This window comes from Pteropus medius, unplaced genomic scaffold, assembly GCF_902729225.1.
Source record: "Pteropus medius unplaced genomic scaffold, Ma_sr-lr_union100, whole genome shotgun sequence".
Classification (NCBI taxonomy): Eukaryota; Metazoa; Chordata; class Mammalia; order Chiroptera; family Pteropodidae; genus Pteropus; species Pteropus medius.
Genome location: NW_024356247.1, coordinates 237884 through 257780, shown reverse-complemented (window position 1 = coordinate 257780; position 19897 = coordinate 237884). Strand labels below are relative to the sequence as shown.

The following is a 19897-nucleotide window of genomic DNA, read 5'->3' as shown; positions in this document are numbered from 1 at the left end:
ACCTTATTTAGGAAGGGAAAGGCAAAAATGTATTGAGGGGTGGCAAAGGGAGAGGTAGTTAATTACAAGTTGGGGCAAGACCAGGTGGGGAGGAACGCATTCTCTGTCATCTTCATCTTCACCCGGGCCCTAGGCCAAAATCTAAACGTCTGACACTAAGAAAATAGAGAGAGACCTTCATCTCTGGCTTGACTGGAGGCAGGAGGCTGAATCCAAGGACTTAGGGAGAACTGTGTCTGTAACGATGATTTACAATTTTCAAAGTCAAGAAGTTCTTTATTCTAGATTAATTTTCTTCTGCTGCAAGTTTATCTCACCAATACTCTGCTCTTTGTATGAGAGGTAGGCAAGCTTAAGTTCCCAATCCCTGGATAATTGTGTGTCAGAATGCACTCAAACCTAAGATGCAATCTGCTTGCTTCAGCCAAAGGTGTCACTGAGCTGGCAAGAAAAAAGCCTGTTCTCCTGAAGGAGAAAGAAGGCAGAGAATTGACTTAGGTTCAGCCTGAAAACTGGGGGTGGGGAGGCCAGGCTGCCTGCGGAAGGACAGAGCAGATGTCCAGGAAGTTTACCCTGTCCAGCTACACCTGGAGTGCCAGTGAGGTGAAACATGCTCTGGGAGTTCCAGACTCAGCCAGAATATGAGCGAGAGTGTGGCTCTGCTCTGGAATTCAGAAACCTGTTTGGTCCCAGGGGAAGAGGGAGAGCGGGGAAGTTTTTGGCCTCCACAACTAAAATGAGAGTCCATGGATAGGGCAAGGAAATGGAGTCATTTGCCAGGTGTCGAGGAGCAAAGTGAAGCTTGGGATCTTCCTGTGAGATTTCGTAGGCAGAGTGGATGATCAACGGTCAAAGGAAAAGCCAAAAACTCTGAGCTAGGTTGTTAAGAACAATGATTTGCAAAACAAATCCAAACACATCACACCTTTAAAGCAGCCCTGCAAATAAGGCCTGAGAAGTTAGCAGTGGATCCCGGCTTTAGCTAGCATGCCTGGAATGACAGGCATGAACCACTTGGGCCTTCTTGCCCACAAATACATGAACTTTTCCCCAAGCATACCCAGGTTCTCCTGTATTTGGCCCTCATTTCTTTCATTACACATTTATCAAGCACTTACTATACATACTGCATTGTGTTAGGTGCTGGGATCACCAAATTTCTTCTTATATATTAATGACTGTATTCAACGATATGTCTCATGTTCATATAGACATGAGACATGAGACTATGTTCATATAGGCATGAGACATGAGACTTAGTTCTCTGTCTCCCCTTGACCTTCCAATTATAGCACCTAGCAAAAGGTATTATATATAGTGAAAATATAATGATTCTTCTTGTAGGAACCCAAGCCAAATAGAAAAGGAGATGTAAAGGTATGTACAGTCAGCATCGTTTTGGCGCCTAATTTTCATTAGGCTTGCTGCCTAGTTTTATTTGATTCCTGGAGACTGATGGTTATCTTAATAGCTAATCTAGATTTCTCACCTCTCATAGGCTTCTAGATGAACTTTGTACCTACCTCAACACATACACGCACACGACCACGCACACGCCACTTAGAAACTGCCACTATCTACATGTCCTTTACGTTAGTTCTCAGCTTCGGTTTCTTCATCTGCATCTTCCCAAATAGATTTCCTCTGCTGGCTCACATTGACTTGAGATCACCATTGCTCCTGTGAGTGGGATGAGAAAGCCTTTCTGTGCTACAGTTTGACCCTGGGAGGAGAAAGTACTCTAGGAAACTTGTGATTCTCCACCCTAAACATAGAGATTCCAGAAGCAGATGACTACCTAGTGTTCAAAGCAAACACCAGAGGGAGATAGATAGGACGCTAGCCAGACCGAGTGGATTTGAATTTAAATTCAAGTCAGACCTTTAAAAACCATCTGCTTTTTAGCCCGTATTGCAAATGAGGAGACTGGGGTTCAAAACAGTAAAACACCTTGCCCAAAGTCACACAGGGGACATAATGGTGACATTGGCAGATAGTGGTAGAATCTGTTTTCTGATCCCTTGTGGGGTGCTCCCTCCCCTGTATGAAATAACAAGGGTGGGGCAGTGGGTGGTGCCTGGACAGCAAGGTTTAAAGAGGGAGACGCAGGGCATCAAGATGACGGAATGGGGCGATATCTGAACCACAGCTTCTCCCCCGTAGCGATTTCCCAAGAGCCGCTCAGGACCGTCCTAGGGAGAACCCCCTTCCTCAGGTGTTGCCCCCCAAGCAACTTGGCTCATCCCAGATCTTGGCCATGAGGCACATTTTGGCAGTCCTCTGATAGGATAGATCAATTCTACCCCGACCAGGTACCAAACCGTGAGTAATATCGCTCTGAGACAAACTGTCTTCTTCTGCTGCTCAAGGTTCAGAAACGGATGAAAAGTTCGTCAACAGCTTCCAAGAGGAAAAAGCCTGATTGAGTAGGCAGAGAAGGAAGTGTTCGTCTCAGCCCACCAAGGATGGCTGTGGACAATGCAGAATCAAAGTTGGCACACCTCGAAATATGGGCACGATTACAAGAGGCACGGAGGCAGCTTCCCTGGGCTCTTTTTGCAAGAGTTTCTTATTTGCCAATTTAAGGAGATATTTCCTGTTTTTCACAGAGCGAAAGAGTTACAGGGCCCAGGCCTAGAGCCAAAGAGCAGCTTCTGGAGGTCGTTACAGAAAGTACCTCACCTAGGACCCGGGGCCAGGAGCGGTGGAGCTGAGTCTCCCCAGAACAACTCAGTCTGAGCTAATTGGGGGCCATTCTTCCTCTGTACTGCATATGGACAGATGATTGACAGGGGGCTACAGCCAAGTGACCCAAGGCTGCTTGAGTTTATGGGGAAGGGTTACCATAGAGGTCAGCAACTTCCAGTCTAAGCTGGAAGGGGCTTTAGGAATCAACTAGATGGAGAATCTGATATTCACGGACAAGACACCCTGGGCTTGGAAAGTAACAGGCTATCCTAACGCTATACTAGCATTTGACTTTGCATAAGCGATGTAACATTTCTGTTCCTCAACTCCCTTATATATAAAAATAAGAGGAATATTCCCCCATAGGGCCATTTCGAGGATTAAGTGAGATAATCCAGGAAAAATCTTTGCATAGTGCCTGGCATGCAGTAAGCTTTTGATATTTTTTAAAAGTAAATGGCTTTAGCACTGTTAATTAAGCAGACTTGTGATTGAATTACGATTCTCCTATTACTAGCTGTTTTACTTTGAGCAAGCCACTTTACTGGCGGTGGGATCCCAATAGGGATTATTATGACCGCTGCCAGGCCACCGTCAACCACTACCGAGCAAATAGTAAGAGTAGGTCTCATTAAACATGCCTCAGTTTCCTCACATGTAAAATGAGGGGGTACTCTATGTGATTGCTCTCTGGAGGTTAAGGGTTCTGCTTTTTTCCTCTTTTCTTCTTCTTCCTCCCTCCGAAAACATTAGGCTCCGATTGCCCCAGACTCTCTGAAATAAATGCACTCCATGCCTCTACCGCCCCCAACCCCAGGCTCAGAGATCCTTGGACTAAAATGGAGTGCGAAAGAACGGATGGAGGGAGGGAGAGAGAGAGACGGAGAGACAGAGAGAGAGATTGATTCAGCCTCATTTAGGTTCTGTGACTAATTTTCAATAGGCCTGATATCTAATTTCTTTTAGCTTCTGGGCACATGGGCCAGTAACTATTTTCAAGGTTGGATGAAGTATGTTTTTTAAAAAAAAAAAATCGAAAATACTATCGGCTCTTTGCGAACATGTCTATAAATATGTTGTGCAGAATAGAGTTGTAGTGCTATTCACAGAGCGACTGGACAAAGATCCACGTTCTGCAGACGTGCGCATACCGCTTACTGCAGCCTGAATTTTGTTAGCAGCTGTGCCAATGTGCAGACAAGATGGAAGCAGGGAAGAGGCCCCAGCAAGGGTGAAAGGGATATCATCAGTCGGAAGTGGTAGAATTTACGAACAGGGTCTTGCTTAGACCTTTAGAAAAGTAAATAGTCTACGGAGTAGCTGGATATGTGGCATGCTCGCCTGTACTCACAGGTACATGTGCATGCACATACATATAGACGCACACATCTGCCTCTGCGTGGGTATATATGTGAGAGGAAGAAAGATAACTGTGTGTCTGTGTGTATATGGGTGTGTGTGTTTTTAGTTGTCTCTGTCATGAGTTCAGGTTTAAGGTCAGATCGTGTGTATGGCTTTGTACACACAAGCGGTTGCTTATATATGTATGCGTCATTGGTGATGCCTCAGCTCAGCTCAGCTATATAAGCAGGAGCACATGTGCAAATCGATAGATAAGCTCATGTACATACCCGGAAGCCATGATAATAATTCATATATAAGGCTCAAGGCAGTTTTCAAAGGATTGCCACCTCCATCCTGTTGTTTGAACCTCATCACAAGACTGAGATAGAGATTATTACTGCCTCTCCCATTTTACAGATAGGGAAAGTGAGGCTCCGAGAGGCCCAGTGACTTGGGCAAGGTTGCAGATTAGGTACATGGAGAAGCCAGGACTCTAACACTGGTCTATCTGACGTCAGATCCTGCGCCTTACCCTATACCACACGTGGAGAAATGAGGCGAAGGGATCTGAGTGTTGGCCTCTTCTTTACAACCTCCCATTCCAAGGTCATCCTTTCTGTTAGTGCTGAAACAAATTCTATGAAAAGGAAGAAGGCCCCAGGGCCGGTGCTATTCTCCGTCAAGCCATGGTCTGGACAGTGGCCTGCAGGTTGCTGGTCCTGCTTGGGGACACTAGCTAAGTCCACTCATGGGACATAGATGAGCCATCGCATCCTCGAGATGTGTTCACTGGTGATACCCTGGAGCCTATGGGGTGGGGGTGGGGGGCTTTTTCGTGTCCAGCTGAGACAATAGGTTTGTTCCCTTCCTACTCTCTCCTCTGGCTGTCTGTCTTTTTCTTCCTAAAAGCCGCAGGCTTGCAGCATCTGGTCTGACCGGTTCCACCTGAGCCTTCCAGTTTGAGACATTCTGTGAGGAGAGCAGGTAGCACAGGCCTGGCTAGGCCTCAATGTGAGTGGTGCCACCCCCGGGCAAGGTAGCAAATGAACCTGTCTGCTAACCTCCCTTACCCTGGCCACCAGGTCCCTCCAGCTTGTTGGCCAGCAGATCTAAGGAAAACTAGCATTTGGCTAGTCTTTCCATAAGCAAAAATCTACGTCAAGGCAAAAAGCAGTGTGGCTCTTGTAACACACTTCAGTCCTACTGTTCACCATTTGAATGGTTAGAACCTGGTGAAGAGTAATGTAGATAATGAGTGACTCAAAGGTTCCTGAATCACTGATTTGAAGTTCTTGGAGAAATCACAGCTCAGGAGAGGGGAGATGGTCACCTACTCATTTGGAGGCAAAAGGTGCTCACTGTTTCTCTTTTCTACTATGACCATGCTCGGTCATCTCAATTGCTCACCAGAATTTGTAACTCGCTAATATTTAGAGCTTCCTACAGGGGACCCCTATTAGGACTTCCAGGCATTTGTCCTCCCTTCGCCTTGGCTCCAAAGATAAATTCTTCGAAGTAACAGAACGGGAAGTCCCAACTGCAAGGAGGTCATGGGGCTAAGCAAGATTAGCACTTACAAGGTGGGAAGCAGAGCACCCAGTTGTGGATGAAGCTGTTCAGGTTCAGCTGTTGTATGTAGACCACCCACAGTCATTGGTTCCCTCCAGAACTTAGGAGAGGAGCTTATAGGCTGACGTGGTCAGTGCAGGATTAGCTAACAGGTGGATTCAGTATGAGTTTAGGGCACCAGTGAAGCAGGGCCACCCCAAAATGATAAAAGTATAGATTTAATGAACTGTTTCAGAATTTGTTGGCCAGAAAAACAGTGCCTGGGGCCTCTAAATGTCTTACTCTAGTCCTGGATATGACCAACATCAGAGCAGCCCAGATGGTACCTTGGCAAGGCGCTCTTACCGCTGGAATTCCTGACAGTAATGCTGAGCTCCCTTGGGCTTACGTGGGTTTATGCCGGCATACTAGGGAGAAAATAAGGACAGCGAATGCCTATGGAGCACTTACCATTTGCCAAGACACTTCTTCGAAGCTACATATAACTCATTTAACAACCCTATGTGGTAAGCACCCCTGTTACCCTCCTTTTCTAAATGAGAAAATAGCAGCACAGAGAGGTTAATGCGTTGCCTAAGGACACGCAGCCGGTAAATGGTGGAGCCAAGACATCCGGGCAATTTGGCTCCAAGGTCAATGCTCGCGGGAGAAGGACTGACTCTCGATGGTCCTTTGCCCATAAGCCACAAACCTCTTTTAAAAAATAAAACCGAGATCTTAGGAAAGTGATATAGAAGTGAGGGATATTCAGGAGAGATTTCCAGACATGTCGCCTCACCCTGTCATGATCTGTCCTACCAAATCTCAGCTTCACGTTGAGCTACTCGCTCACTTGTGCACACACGCTCTCCTTCTGCCTCTCTTAAATGGAATTCTCCAAGGAGATAGGATAGAGGTCATGGGATAGCTCCCTCTTACAACTCATCTTTTCTCAAATCTGGGAGGATGTTTTGTTTTGTTCTTTTATTTTTTAAATACAGTTAATATTAAAATTATATTAGTTTCGCATGTACAGGATAGCGATTACACATTTACATAACTTACAGAGTGATCCCCCCCCAATGAATCTGGTCCCCACCTGGCACCACACACAGTTATTACAACATTATCGACTGCATTCCCTATGCTGCACATCCCTGTGCCTATTTTGTGACTGCCAATTTGTGCTTCTTAACCCCTTCATGTGTTAGATCTTACTATTTTATTCTTTTTTATGGCTGAGTAATATTCCATTGTGTATATATATATATTTATGGCTGAGTAATATTCCATTGTGTATATATATATATATATACCGCCTCTTCTTTATCCAATTTCCTATCGAAGGGCACTTAGGCTGCTTCCATATCTTCACTATTGTAAATAGTGCTGCAGTGAACATAGCAGTGCGTATGTCTTTTCAAATTAGTGTTTTGCTTTTCCTTGGATAAATATTCAGAAATCGAGTTACTGGATGATAAGGTAGTTCTATTTTTAATTCTTTGCGGACCCTCCAAACCGTTTCCCATAGCGGCTGCACCCATTTGCAATCCCACCAACAGTGCACGAGGGTTCCCTCTTCTCCGCATCCTCACCAACAACACTTGTTGTTTGTTGATTTATCGATGATGGCCATTCTGACAGGTGTGAGGCGATATCTCCTTGTGGTTTTAATTTGCACCCCTCTGATGATCAGTGACGTTGAGCATCTTTTCTTACGTCTGTTGGCCGTCTGTATGTCCTCTTTGGAGAAACGCTTATTCAGGTCCTCTGCCCTTTTCCTAATCGGATTGTTTGTTTTATTGCTGTTGAGTTGTATGAGTTCTTTATAACTTTTAGCTACTAAACCCTGATCAGATGTATCGTAGGCAAATATATTCTTCCACTCAGTAGGTTGTCTTCGTTTTGTCGATGGCTTCCTTTGCTGTGCAAAACCTTTTTAGTCTGATGTGGTCCCACTTGTTTATCTTTCCTTTTGTTTCCCTTGCTCAAGGAGCTACCTCAGAAAAAAATATATTACTAAGATCAATTTCAGAGAGTTTACTGCCTATATTTTCTTCTAGGAGTTTTATGGATTTGGGTCTTACGTTTAAGTCTTGAACTCCTTTTGAGTTTATTCTGGTATACGGTGTAAGAATGTGGTCCAACTTCATGTTTTTCAATTACAGTTGACATTCAGTATTAGTTTATATTATATTAGTTTCAGATGTACAGCATAGCGCTTACCATTTATATAACTTATGAAGTGACCTCCCCCTCGATTAGTCTAATACCCACCTGGCATCATACATAGTTATGATAATAGTAATGACTATATGTTTCTTCAACTGACCATTTTGGCTGCCTCCCTGTGTTTGTTTCTATGTATTAGGTAGGGCTGCTATGTCTCCCAGTCTTAGCCCAATGGCCTTATGTAGTAGGTGTGCTGTGCGACCCAGTGGAGCAGTCTCCCTAGTCACCTGAGCCTCTGGGGTGTCCCTCGTGTGGGTTGTGTGTGCCCTCCTATTGTAGTTGACCCTTGACTGCTGTTAGCATGTCAATGGGTGAGATTGACCCTCAGGCTGACTGGCTGTGAGTTCTGGGCATGGCTACAGTGGGTGAGCTGCTGTGCGGGGGCTGAGCCTACAGAGCAGGATTCACTTTAGTGGAGGCTCTGGTACCTCCCGAGTGCACCCTTTGGGTGTATTATTTGTGGAGTTAATTGGGTGGTGCTCTGGTGTGGTCTGGAGCTGGCCATTGGGTGTTTTGGTTCTGGGGCTTCTTGAGAGGCTCCAGTGTAGGCCAAGGTCAGCTACTGCTTGTGCCTGGCCCGGGGCCACCTGTTAGGAGCTAAAAAGTGATTTGCAGTTTGTAGCTGTCCGTTTTGGGCTTGGAGGCACCTGGGAGAGGCTAAGCTGTGAACCAAGGCTGGCTACCACTAGCATTGGGCCTGCAGCCGCTTAACAAGACGTACAAGCACGCTGAGACCAGACGCTGCTTGTGTGGGGTTTGTGGGCCTTTGACCAGTTTTAGGGAAGTCCGTAGTATGGCTGAGGTTGGTGGCTTGTGAGGAACAGCTGCTGAAGAAGGTTCAGGCTGGTGGGTGAGTTGGGTGGCACAGAGTCTCAGGGAATCACCAGGTTGGAGCAGCTCGTGTTAGCCAGGTTGATGGAGACTCGTGTGGCACCCAGCTGCACCTGCAGGCCAGGTGGGTTGAGGGCTCAACTAAAGAACACTGGCACCTGCCAGCACTTCTGTCCAGACAACTCAGTTCCTCCCCTATGCGTCCCAGGTGCTTTTCAAGCTGCTGTCCCTTCACTGGAGCTTAGGGCGAGTGTTGCTGAGTGAATGAGTTTGTTAGAGAATGCGCATGTCCCTTTTCAGAGCTTGGCTGGGTCTACAACCACCTTCCTCTCTCGGCCACAGTCTCCACTGCTTTTCACAGTTAGAAGTTGTGAGGACTTCTCTTTCTGGCACTGGAAACCTGCGCTGAGGGGCCCGGTGTGGGGCTGGGACCCCTCACTCCTCGGGCAGGACCTCCACAGCTGAGATACCCCTCCTTATTCTTAACTGTCACACGTGGGTGTGAGACTAGCCCGTTCTGTGCTCCCTTCTCTCCTACCAGTCTCGATGTAGCTTCTTCCGTGCTTCCTTAGTTGTAGGACTTCCGTTCAGCTGGTCTTCACATAGTTCTCAATGATGACTGTTCTATAATTTAGTTGTAATTTTGATGTGGTCATGGGAGGAGGTTGAATACAGCATTTTCCTACTCTGCTATCTTCACCAGATGTCCTAGGAGGATCGATTTTTTCATTTTCAGAGAAGTTGTTCTCTTACACTCACTACCTTACCATTTCCCATCACCCCAACCCCTTGTTAGGAAGTACCGAGGGCCTCTTTGGTTTATAGAAACCGTTAGTTCTCAGCATCACTACGCGTCTGGGAGGTCCAGCTTTCTCATTGCATAAGTGGAGTAATCGAGGCCCAGAAAGCAGGAGGGGTTCATCGGGGTCAGAGCCGGAGCAGAACTCAGGTCTCCTGACACCTAGTCCAGTGCTCTTTCTTGACTCCAGACAGTAGGCCTCAGCTATGCCCAGATCCTTCCCTCAATGATCCTCATTTTCATCCCTCTTAATTTTTTGCCTGCCAATGGTTTGTTAATTTATTTTTCATCATACTATAGTATTTCTTATCCATACACTTAAACTCCAGGCTGCTATTAAGTTTGGAGAAAACTCTACTCCAGCATTCAGGGAGCTCTTACATCTCTGTTGCCATGGAACGTGGAATTAGGAGACCTGAACTCTAGTCTCAGCTCTGCTAAATATTAAGCGTCTGACCTTAGGCTACTCACTTGCCCTCCATCTGCTCTCCATTTTCTGTAACTATAAAATGGGACTATGACTCTCTACACAGCCGTTCCCCGTCATGAAATTTTCCCTAAATAATACAAAGTACATTGACTTTTCATTTTTTCAGAACCCCTACACATAGCACTCGTGATCAAAGATGTTGGTACATGACGAGATTCAACGGAGTATCTTATTTCATAACTGTCTCTGTTGCAAGGATAAAGATCAGCTAAGATATCAACTACAATGCGCCACGCACAGAGGGGATTATGATCACTCAGTAGTCTCCCCCTCTCCTGGGGCTCACAGCATCTGGAGGCCAGTTTGGGACTCAGGGTGGGGAGCTTAGAGCTGCTGCTGTTGCTTCTGTTCTCCAGCCCTTCATCCCTCTTCTTGGACCTCTTAGAAAAAGTGCCTGGGCTGCTGACATGGAAGAGCAGGTGGTGTAGGCTGGGCGGGCTATGCCACAAGCCATTTGCAGGCACATCATTCTGTGGCCCGATGCCCACACTGCCCAATCCATAGGCTCCCACATCACCACATAAAAATATTGCATTCAATATTATATATATACACAGATTTTTACTACTTAGGAGCAATCTGTGCTTGTTTGGTATGTTATATCTTCTCAAAGAAATTATAAACTTCTTAAGGGACACTTTTCCTTCTCTGGCTCATCCAAGGTCCAGTCTGGCACGTAATAAACATCTATTGACTTTAACCGACATTAATTAAATTGGAGGTGGAGGGGATGGGGAGGCCTTGTGAGCAGGGAGAAAACTAACATTTATTCATTCTTTGTTAATTACGTGCCAGGCTATACGCTAGATGTTTGATATGCGTCATCTCATTTATTCTGCATACCAATAATGACAGATATTATTATTATCCCTATTTGATGCATGAGAAAACTCAGACTTCGAGAAGCTAAAACCTTTGGGCAGCCATGTGATAAGTAATTGAATCTACTGCCGTTTGATTCCGAAGCCTATGTTCAAAGATTGGTAACAGCTTGAATACCTGTTGATAAAATAAATTATGATATGCCCATATTATGAAATACTATACAGTTATTTAAAAAAGAGTGAGGACTTTATGGACTTAGTGTGTAATAACATCCAAGATATATTTTGAAGTATAAAAGGCAAAATGGAGGATAATGCAAATCATAGGCTATCATTCGTGTTTTAAAAATAGGGTGTATATACACACACACACGTACAATTTATTGTCCATGTACAGAACATCTCTGGAAGGACACACCAGGTAACACTGTGGCCTCTCTAGAGGGAAACAAGGTAGCTGAGAAACAGAGGTGGGAGAGAAACTTTTCACCGTTGTACCTCTCGAATTTTGTCTAATATTAAATAAATAAAGTTACATCTATTAAAATACAATACAATCTCTTTCCACAAAGTAGTGCCTGGCACTACTGACTTAGGAAAAGCTCAGGGAGAGATGAAGGGGTCAGTGTGTCAGTGACTGAATTGGGGAACTTCCAAGGTGTCAGAAGCCGCAACCCTTGCTCCAATTTCCCAAGCCCTCTAACAAAGCAGCCTCCACTACAATCATCTGCCCATAATGCTGACTGAGGCCACATCTTTCCAGAACTCACTTCTCCGCCTGTAAAATGGGACCCAGATGGGGCAGGATCAGGTGGTCTCTAAAAAGCCTTCCAGTTCAGACATTTAAAAACTGAAAGTCAAGATAATAAGTCCTAGTACATCTGAAATCTTAGTCTTAAAGAAGGATTTGGGGACTTTGTTTTCTTGCTCGTAACGAAGAAGAGAAACATTTCCATTCTGATTTGACTATTAGATGGTCTTAATGGAGGCTCCCTAAGTGGGCACTGAAATAGTTACTCAAAAGTACTATTATAGTCCTCCTCCAGGCCTCCGACCTTCTGTGCCCTCTGTTCTCTGGGGCAAATCTGTTTAGAACTCAAGGAAACTGGCCCACTCCAAAACCGAATACAAATGAGCGAGGCCCCTTCTGTGTTTAACGTTCCCTGGCCCAGACCTTCTGACCCTAAATATCCCTTTCCTTCTTCCTCACTACCTGCAGGAGATCAGAAATTCCACAAGAGACCCTCAGGAGGAAGTGACACCCTAACTCCACCCACCATCCACCCCGACCGAATTCCTAGCGATTCCTACTAAAAAACTCAGGGCTTGACTCTTAGTGAGGTTTGTGAGCTTCTGCCAAGAGCTGTAAATATTTCGACATGCCTTGTTTCCTTGAATGTATATGACCTGGGCTTTGGCCCCTCCTCTCTTTGGGCTCTTAGAGAACTGAGGAACAGCAACAAAAAAGAACGTATCCAGCCCTTAGCTATAGGACACCCGGATCGAACTGCGCAGGAATGCAGATGCAACATGGGGAAGACATGGAGTGAGGAAGCAGAAGGTGCGGAGGATGGGTGGATTCCTCTTCCAGAATCATTTAGAGAAAGGTACAGCTATTGCATTTCCAGAGGTTGGATAGGGTTACTGGGTAACAACAACAACAACGACAACAACAACAACAACAACAACCACCTCTTCACTATTTACAAAGATGTTTCACCTGCACCAACTCGTAGGACCCCTTTGTAGTCCTATAGAAGTAAATATTGAAGCCTTGAAAAGTAACGTGACTTGTTCAGGGCTGAATAAAACTAAGAAGAGACCGTTTTGATGGCCATTTTTTGAACCCAAGGATCGTGACTCTGGATGGAGCGGGCTGGGTAGTTGGAGGAGAATGGCATGACTACGAGGCTGTTGGACTTCTGTTTATTCAACCCTTTCTTGGTCATCGCTTTTTATCCCTTAGTCATAAGTATGCTCTGAGGCTACAGGAATGAAGAGCTCTGCAGCAGTCCCCTGTGGTAGCTGTCCCCCCCCGCCCCGCCCCCATCTTTATTATGTATTTATTAGGTGATGTCCGAAAGCAGCGGTTCTGGACTTAGACGGTCTGGGTTAAAATCCCGGTTCTGCCATTATTTGCTATATGAGCTAAAGGAAGTTACTTAATTTCTGTGCCTCTGCGTCTTTATGTTCGGAATGGGGAAAATAATGGTACCTACCTCTTAGGGTTGTTCACAATTAAAATGAGTCGGTACATGTAAAGTGTTTAATATAATGCCTGGTATAGAGTTAATTGCTAAATGCTAAATATATGTTAGCAATTATCATTGTTACTATTTATTATTATTATTATTATTATTATTATTATTATTATTAAGGTACTCGACAGAAGTAAATGTCAAAGAAATCACACTGTGAAATGCAGCGGAACAGCTGTCACTAGACTGTGTGCTTCATGCCTTTCCCCCACTACCAGGGAGGGCTTATACGGAGCCATCTCCATACTTGTACTCAGTGTCCATGTGACTAGTGGCAACCCCGCATCAGGGGCATGTGTACGGAACAGAAGCTTTTTTCTTTGTGAGAAGCCTAGTGACCTAAACAAGGGACCGAACCTGTAACCTCAATCTCATAGGTACCATGTTGTAAGCAACTGTGCTAATTGGCCCACGCAGACATCGCGTGCCCAACCGTACACATGGACACACAGGTCTGGACACATGGGTGCATGTACATATCCTTCCAACCTGGAAAAGAGGGTGGGCAGGCGGATCCACAGGACAAGCTGGGCAAAGAGACTGTGCGGGGACTGCTAGTTTAGCGACAGTTCCCTTCCCCCTTTTCCTCTCAGCTACATGGAAGCAAGGAAGCAACTGACCTGGGACCCCACACACTCCCTGAAGGCGCTTTTGACTCCGGTTAAGACTTGGGTGTCTGTCTCTTCTCTTCTCTGATTCCTTTACAATCAATTCTGTAATATCTTTTGACAAGAAGAGAGTCGATAGAGGCTCAAAAGAGAATGAAGATTTCTGTTCCATCTGGAACTCCTGAAGCTACTGAAAACCAATCTGAACTCTCTAGAGGTTCAGCTGGCCTAGGACATGGCGGGGGGACAATGATAGTGAGGGTCTGAAGAGAAAAGGGTGCAACCGACAAGGACATTTATTGAATACTATTGGGTAAGACCTGCTACGATGCCATGTCCTTGGCTAGGGTCCTGGGGCCATGAAAAGAGGAGGTATGGAAAGGACAAAAAAGGTTCCATAGCAACTCTCTTATTTCGAAAATCCAGAGGTCGTGATTTCCACACTCTGAGTGCTCCGTAGAAAGTCACCCTTCCCCGAGAAGTCGAGAATAATACAAGGGAGAAAGGAAAAAATGGAAGAGACCCAGGCTGGAGTTGGGCCTGTCCGTCCAAAGTCCACAATGGTTCCTCTAACTGAGCAAGGGAAAGAAAGAGAAGAGACAGAACAACGCTGAGAGGAAGGCACGTGGCATATCTAGCAAAGGTGATACGAATGCGCCAGGAAACTAGGAGCCAAGAGAACATGTCTTGAGGAAGGACGTTTCCCTTCTACTAACACCAGAAAGCGAAGCAAAGTCAAGGATAAAGGAGGGCAAAACGACCACGTTGAACAGACATGTACGTCCTCAGGCCACCCAAACAGGCCACATTCCCTCCCCACAAAGAGGCGGCAAGGGATTTTGCATTAGTTACCACAGCACTCACCTTCAAGGATTCAACATCCGTAGGCTTAGTCCTCTTTCACCCCTAAAATGGGAGAGGGCTGGAGTGTGCCAAACCCTCTTCCCAGTAACCTTTCAGTCCTAAGAGAGGTACAGGAGAAGGGGAGGGTGGAAGCGGAAAGAAACTTTCAATACATGTTTCCAAGACGTACAATCCGGGATGACCGCATTCTCTTCATCATCCTCACCGACAAGTCTCTGAGTCTGGGTCCTTTGCACTAGTCCCCTTAAAACCTACAGAAGCCTCTGTGTCATTAAACCTGATTCCATAAACAGACGGCAAAAGACATTTTTTCAGATAAAATAGTCATAATTCATGGCTCGGGGTATACAGTGTGCATGCGTGCGTGCGTGCGTGCGTGTGTGTGTCTGTGTGCATGTGTGCACGCGCGCGACGAATAAAGCCTTTTCTCTAAGGTTTTACGAATGAAGCTATTTCTCTAAGGTTTACTCCTTCGATCCCAGATAAAAGATTCTTTCGAGAAAGGAAATCTCACTCCATCTTTCCCTGGGGTTGCAAGCGGCAGCCTCACCCCTACCAAAATGGGGCCTGGGCAGCAGTCCTGACCCAGCTATAAAGATGTCCTATCTGAAGCTCCCTGAAGAAAACCACTGTCTTGCATTTAGGAATCTCGGTTTACTCTTCTAGCCTGAAATAACAGCAAACCGAGATCGTACTATGAATTTCTGAGAAATGAGAATGAGCTGTGGGAAATTAAGCTTCAGGACAGGAGTACGAGCTGAGGCGTAAGGGGATGCTTTTTAGGAACAGGCTCAAATCCCGGGAAACAGCAGGCCAAGCCGAAAGGATTCTCTTGGGGGCCCAGTTCCATGCTGAGCAGGGCATTCTGGGGAGAAGCGGTTGTACGTCCAGAGTTGCCTTTAGATACTGGGGAAAATAGGAGTGGATCTCTTCGAACACATCAGCGCACAGGAGCAGCCCCACAGTCTTCAAATACACATAACACGGGGAAATGATATCTGCCTGACTTTTCATACCTTCGCCAGTCTCCTCCCCACTCACCTGCACCCCCATTCAGGCAGATTAACAAATTTCATCTGTCTGAATGAGTCGAAATTTATGCCAGGCAAATAGTAAAGAAGAAAACTTCACAAAATTCTAGAAAGACAGACTGGCAGAGCTAGAACGTTCATCTATTCTAACTCTCTCATTTCACAGATAGATAAACTAAGGTACAGAGAGGTAAAGTGTCTACTCAAAGTCACAGAGCGAGTCAAGGACACAAAAGCTGTCTAACTCCTAGTCACTGCCTAGCTAGTATTACTGAGATCACCGGCACTTTGGGGTCCATTTTTAGACGTAGAATGAGCATTTGAAGCTACTAGACACTGAGCCAGGAATCCAGCCTCAACCAGCTACTCCAACTCAAATAAATATCGCCTGGTTGGCTTGCAGATACCCCAACATCTCCTTCTCATCCCTTCCAGTATGAGTCAAGATCCCAGTTTGGGACCCAGTTCGGTTGGAGAACAGATGTCTGGCCGATGGTACTGTGAGCCGAAGCTCCATAACAGGCTCTGAACCGACCTGATCTAGCTACTCTGGACAGTAGGCAAAAGCCTTCAGCCAAAGGCAAGACGTTTCTCAAAAGATACCTGGTCCCAAAAGTTAGCAATTTAGTGGTCAGCCTACGAAAACATTGAACCAAGCAATGAAAGCCCCTAAAATGATGAGGAGAAAGACAGCCTAATCTGCTGCCGGCCTCACCAGTCCTTGGGACTCTGCCCAAAACGCAGAGTGTACCATGTTCCCATACCTAGAAAATTCTGTCTCCATCAGAGTAACCCACGAGACTGAACTATCTTGCACCCAACCTTCTTGACCATTTCCGTAGGCGGTGAGAGCCCCAGCCACACTCTCCCCACCTGGGAGCCCACAAGGGCCATGCTCATAAACTGCCTAATAAACAATGCCTCCCATCATACTTTTATGGCTCACTGCTAGACTGGCAATTGAGGTGGGAAGTGCAGGATAATGGGTTGAATTTAATTGAAAGTGCAGGATAATTTACTCTGGAGTATGTTCGGAAAGACCTAATTTTGGAGCCAATGCTAAGAACTCTGGCTTGTTCGGCCTTGTTCTCTGGACCTCTACCCCAAACCCCACCCCAGCCCTAACTCACTTAGGGTTCCAGTAATGAGCTGGGGCCTGTGACCAGTGCCACTTTGCTCCTCTTTTCTCTCAGAGGCTCGCCTCTCATCCCAGGAAGTCATGTTATACTTCCCAACAAATTGCATAGTTGCCCCTATCCTGTCTGCTCCATGGTCTGGGTTGGGGGACTCCCAAATTTCCCACGAGCTCTGCAAAAAGTCTAGGCTCACTTCTGTCTTGATCTTTTCCTTTTTTTTTTTTCCGAAATCAGACCTTAGTCAGTTGCCTCCATCTCAGGAACCTTTTGCCTGCCAGTCCTCCCAGGCCTAGGACCTAGGGAAAGTTGCCTTCCCTTTCAGAACAGGAAAAGAGAAGGTATAAGATATACTGCTAATGCCACCACACGACCGTACACACCATAGAGCCCACAGAGACTACACATCGCATGCTCTAGAATGGCCTTAATTCTACATCTCTTTTGCCCTCTGATGTGGAGTTAGCCCTCAAACATGAAAACTCCCTTCCTCTGGGGCTCCCTCACGGCAGCCACAGTCATCTGCAGAGCCTTAGACCCATAAAGCCAATTAGCACAGTTTTAAGGCTGTGAAGAGAATTTTGGTTGTGGGTTGCCTCCAAACATTAATTCATAGATTTTTTAAAGATGGAAGCCATGTCGGACATTAATAGAAATGGACAATGCACCAACCTCCTTGACCGTGTGCGTGTGTGTGTGTGGTGGTGGCGGGGTGGGGGAGGCAAGTATGTTCCACGTTCCCCAGAATGTCTATTGGGCAAATACCGGCTGATAAAGATTTTAACGAGCCTTTGCTGGTTTATTCTATCCCTTCGAGACGTCAGGCACAGGTGACTGAGAAATGTTGAGTAAACTGCAGAAAGGGTATGAAAGCAGAGACACATTTGGAACCTCTGGATCTAAACAGTTGCTTGAGAAAGTTGAGGTACTCAAGAATGGATGAGATCTTCTAGGAGCTCAGGAATGTGCTGGGATGTTTCCGACTTTTCCGAAGTAAAAAACTGAGGTGTTCCCGAGAATCTTCAGTATCAAAAACAACTTTCATGAATTCAAGATGCACCACGGCGACAACCGAAGCCAAAGTCTTCTGAGACCCTGGGGACATACTGAATTTCTTTCTGTCCCTTCCTGACCCATACTCACCGGAATTGAAACCAATAGCCCCAGCCAGTCAATGGGCCTAGTCTGTGTCAGAGTACACGCCAACAACAACTCTGCGCCGCACCCCCAGTTCCCGGCTGCACTGTGAGGTCTTGACAGGAAAGTCCCAACCAGCCCTCCTCCTGAGTCCCCTATGATCACCTACTTTGAAGTTCATTCCGAAGCGATGAACCTCTTCCTGGTAAAATAGTGGTTTTTGCAAGTTTTCTTACACACTCCGAAGGCCCCAGCTCTAGGCCTGCGCACACCGCGTGAAGGCCAGGGCCTAGCCTCGGCCCATCCCCCACTGCCTCCCATCAAGTTTCGCCCAGACTTTGCCACTAGCCCCAAAGGCCAACAGCAATGCTCAGCAGGTGCCCTGTCGGGTCGACTAGACCATGGGCAGAGGCCCTGGCCGCCTTCCCAAGAGCCCCCGTCGTACGTTAAAGCAGGAAAGCGTAGTCTTGGGGTTGGGCGCAGCGGTGAACTTGCCCCCGGACGTTGTTCCACACGGTCCGGGGACCCCCTCCGCTCTGGCATCAGCGCAGGCTGAACAGTCCTGAGACGGCCCTGGACAGCCACAGACGCCCACTCGACTTTGCAAATGAGACTCGTGCGCCGTGGCACCGACGGGCAACAGGATCGGAGGCACCAAGAGCCCCCAAACTGCGTCTTCAAGCGGAGCCCACCCAGTGAAGGCGCGCGCCCCAGAACTCAGGGTTTCCGTGTTCACTAAGGAATGTCCAGGCCCCCTGGGAGAGCAGCAAAGTACGCGTCGCACATGGCAAGAGGAGGGCACCCTGCAGCCCCGAGGCGCCACTGTGGAAAGCCACATACTCAGAGCTTCCAACTTGCAGCGGGTCGCTAGTGGAGCTGTCCTGAGGAGCCACAAGAGGGAGCGAGCCTTGAGGGAGAGGGCATCCAGCCCCTCACCTCCCGCCGGAGATCCGCCGGCTCCCCCAGAGCGGCAGAGGACGGCCGGGCCCGGCTGGGCGGCGACCGCCGCGGGCGAAGAGAGGCGCGCACACCCCACTCCTTCCCTCCCTCCCTCCCTCCCTCCCTGTCGCCGGCCATGTGTTTGACTGTGCGCTCAGAGGCACCGGGCTCCCTAGTGTCCTTTCCCCGTCCAGGAACAGGGACTGCTCGCGGACATCCGCGGTATGGTGTCCCTGTCCAAGTCTTTCCAACCTCTCAACTGAGCCCCTTCTCTCCATGACTTCGCCCCCACCTGCAGCCCGCCCAATTCCCCCAAGAACCATTCTGCAAATATTTCCCTCCAGCGCACACGGCCGGCGTATGTAAAAGATGCGTGTGCATTCGTCCCAGGGCGATAAAGTTTTCCGTCGCCCGTGCTCGGTGAACGGCCCGGGTCCCACCGCGGGACGCCTCGCCAGGGCTGCGCAGAACCCCTCGGGCCGCGCGCCTTAGCCGCGCCACGGGCAAGGGGCAGGGGGCGGAGTCGGAGCAGCGCGCTGGGGGAGGGGGCGGCGGGCGGCCGGAGTCACCCTTGCCGCGAATGCCCGGTGGGGCGCTCGGGGCCACTCACCTGCTTGGAACTCCACTTGGCGATTGTTGTCTCTTTCCTCCTGCAGCAGCATGGAGTACAGGATCCCGAAGGAGTTCTGGATGCCGAAGATGGAGCCGTTGCACCAGGTGGCAGCGAAGACCACCATCCAGCCGAAACCGCCTTCGGGAGGCTGGAAGCCGCGCGTGGTGCCGCGGGTGTCCACGGTGGGCGTGGGCTCGGATTCGTGCACCGCCCCGGGCTCCAACTCCAGCTCCGGCAGCGGCGCAGGGTCGGGCAGGGGCTGGGGCTCCGGCTGGGGCTCGGGTTGGGGCACCGGCACCGGCTCCGGCTCCGGCTCCGGCTCCGGGCTGCCCACCCGTTCGCGCTGCTCCTGCTCTGGTTCCTGCCAGGGCCCCCTGGCTTCGTCGCTCGCTGGGCTTTGCAGCGCCATCGCGGCGGGGGGATTGTGGCGGCTGGAGCCGGAGGAGCCGCTGTGTGGCTGGTACTTGTTTCTGAGGCCGCCGCCGCCGCCGCTGCTCCAAGCGCTGCCGCTGCCGCCGCCGCTGCCGCTGCCGCTGCCTCCTCCTCCCGGCTCTGCGC

At 48.0% G+C, this 19897-nt stretch overlaps 1 protein-coding gene across 1 annotated transcript in view; it reads right to left on the bottom strand.

Annotated features, from left to right (window-relative positions):
- SLC16A2 (solute carrier family 16 member 2) overlaps positions 1-19748 on the bottom strand; it is a 75739-nt gene extending 55991 nt beyond the window's left edge. Inside the window, exon 1 of the mRNA XM_039859981.1 lies at positions 19337-19748. Coding sequence (XP_039715915.1) covers positions 19337-19748 — 412 coding nt within the window. The remainder of the gene's footprint in view (positions 1-19336) is intronic.
- Positions 19749-19897: the final 149 nt, after the last annotated feature.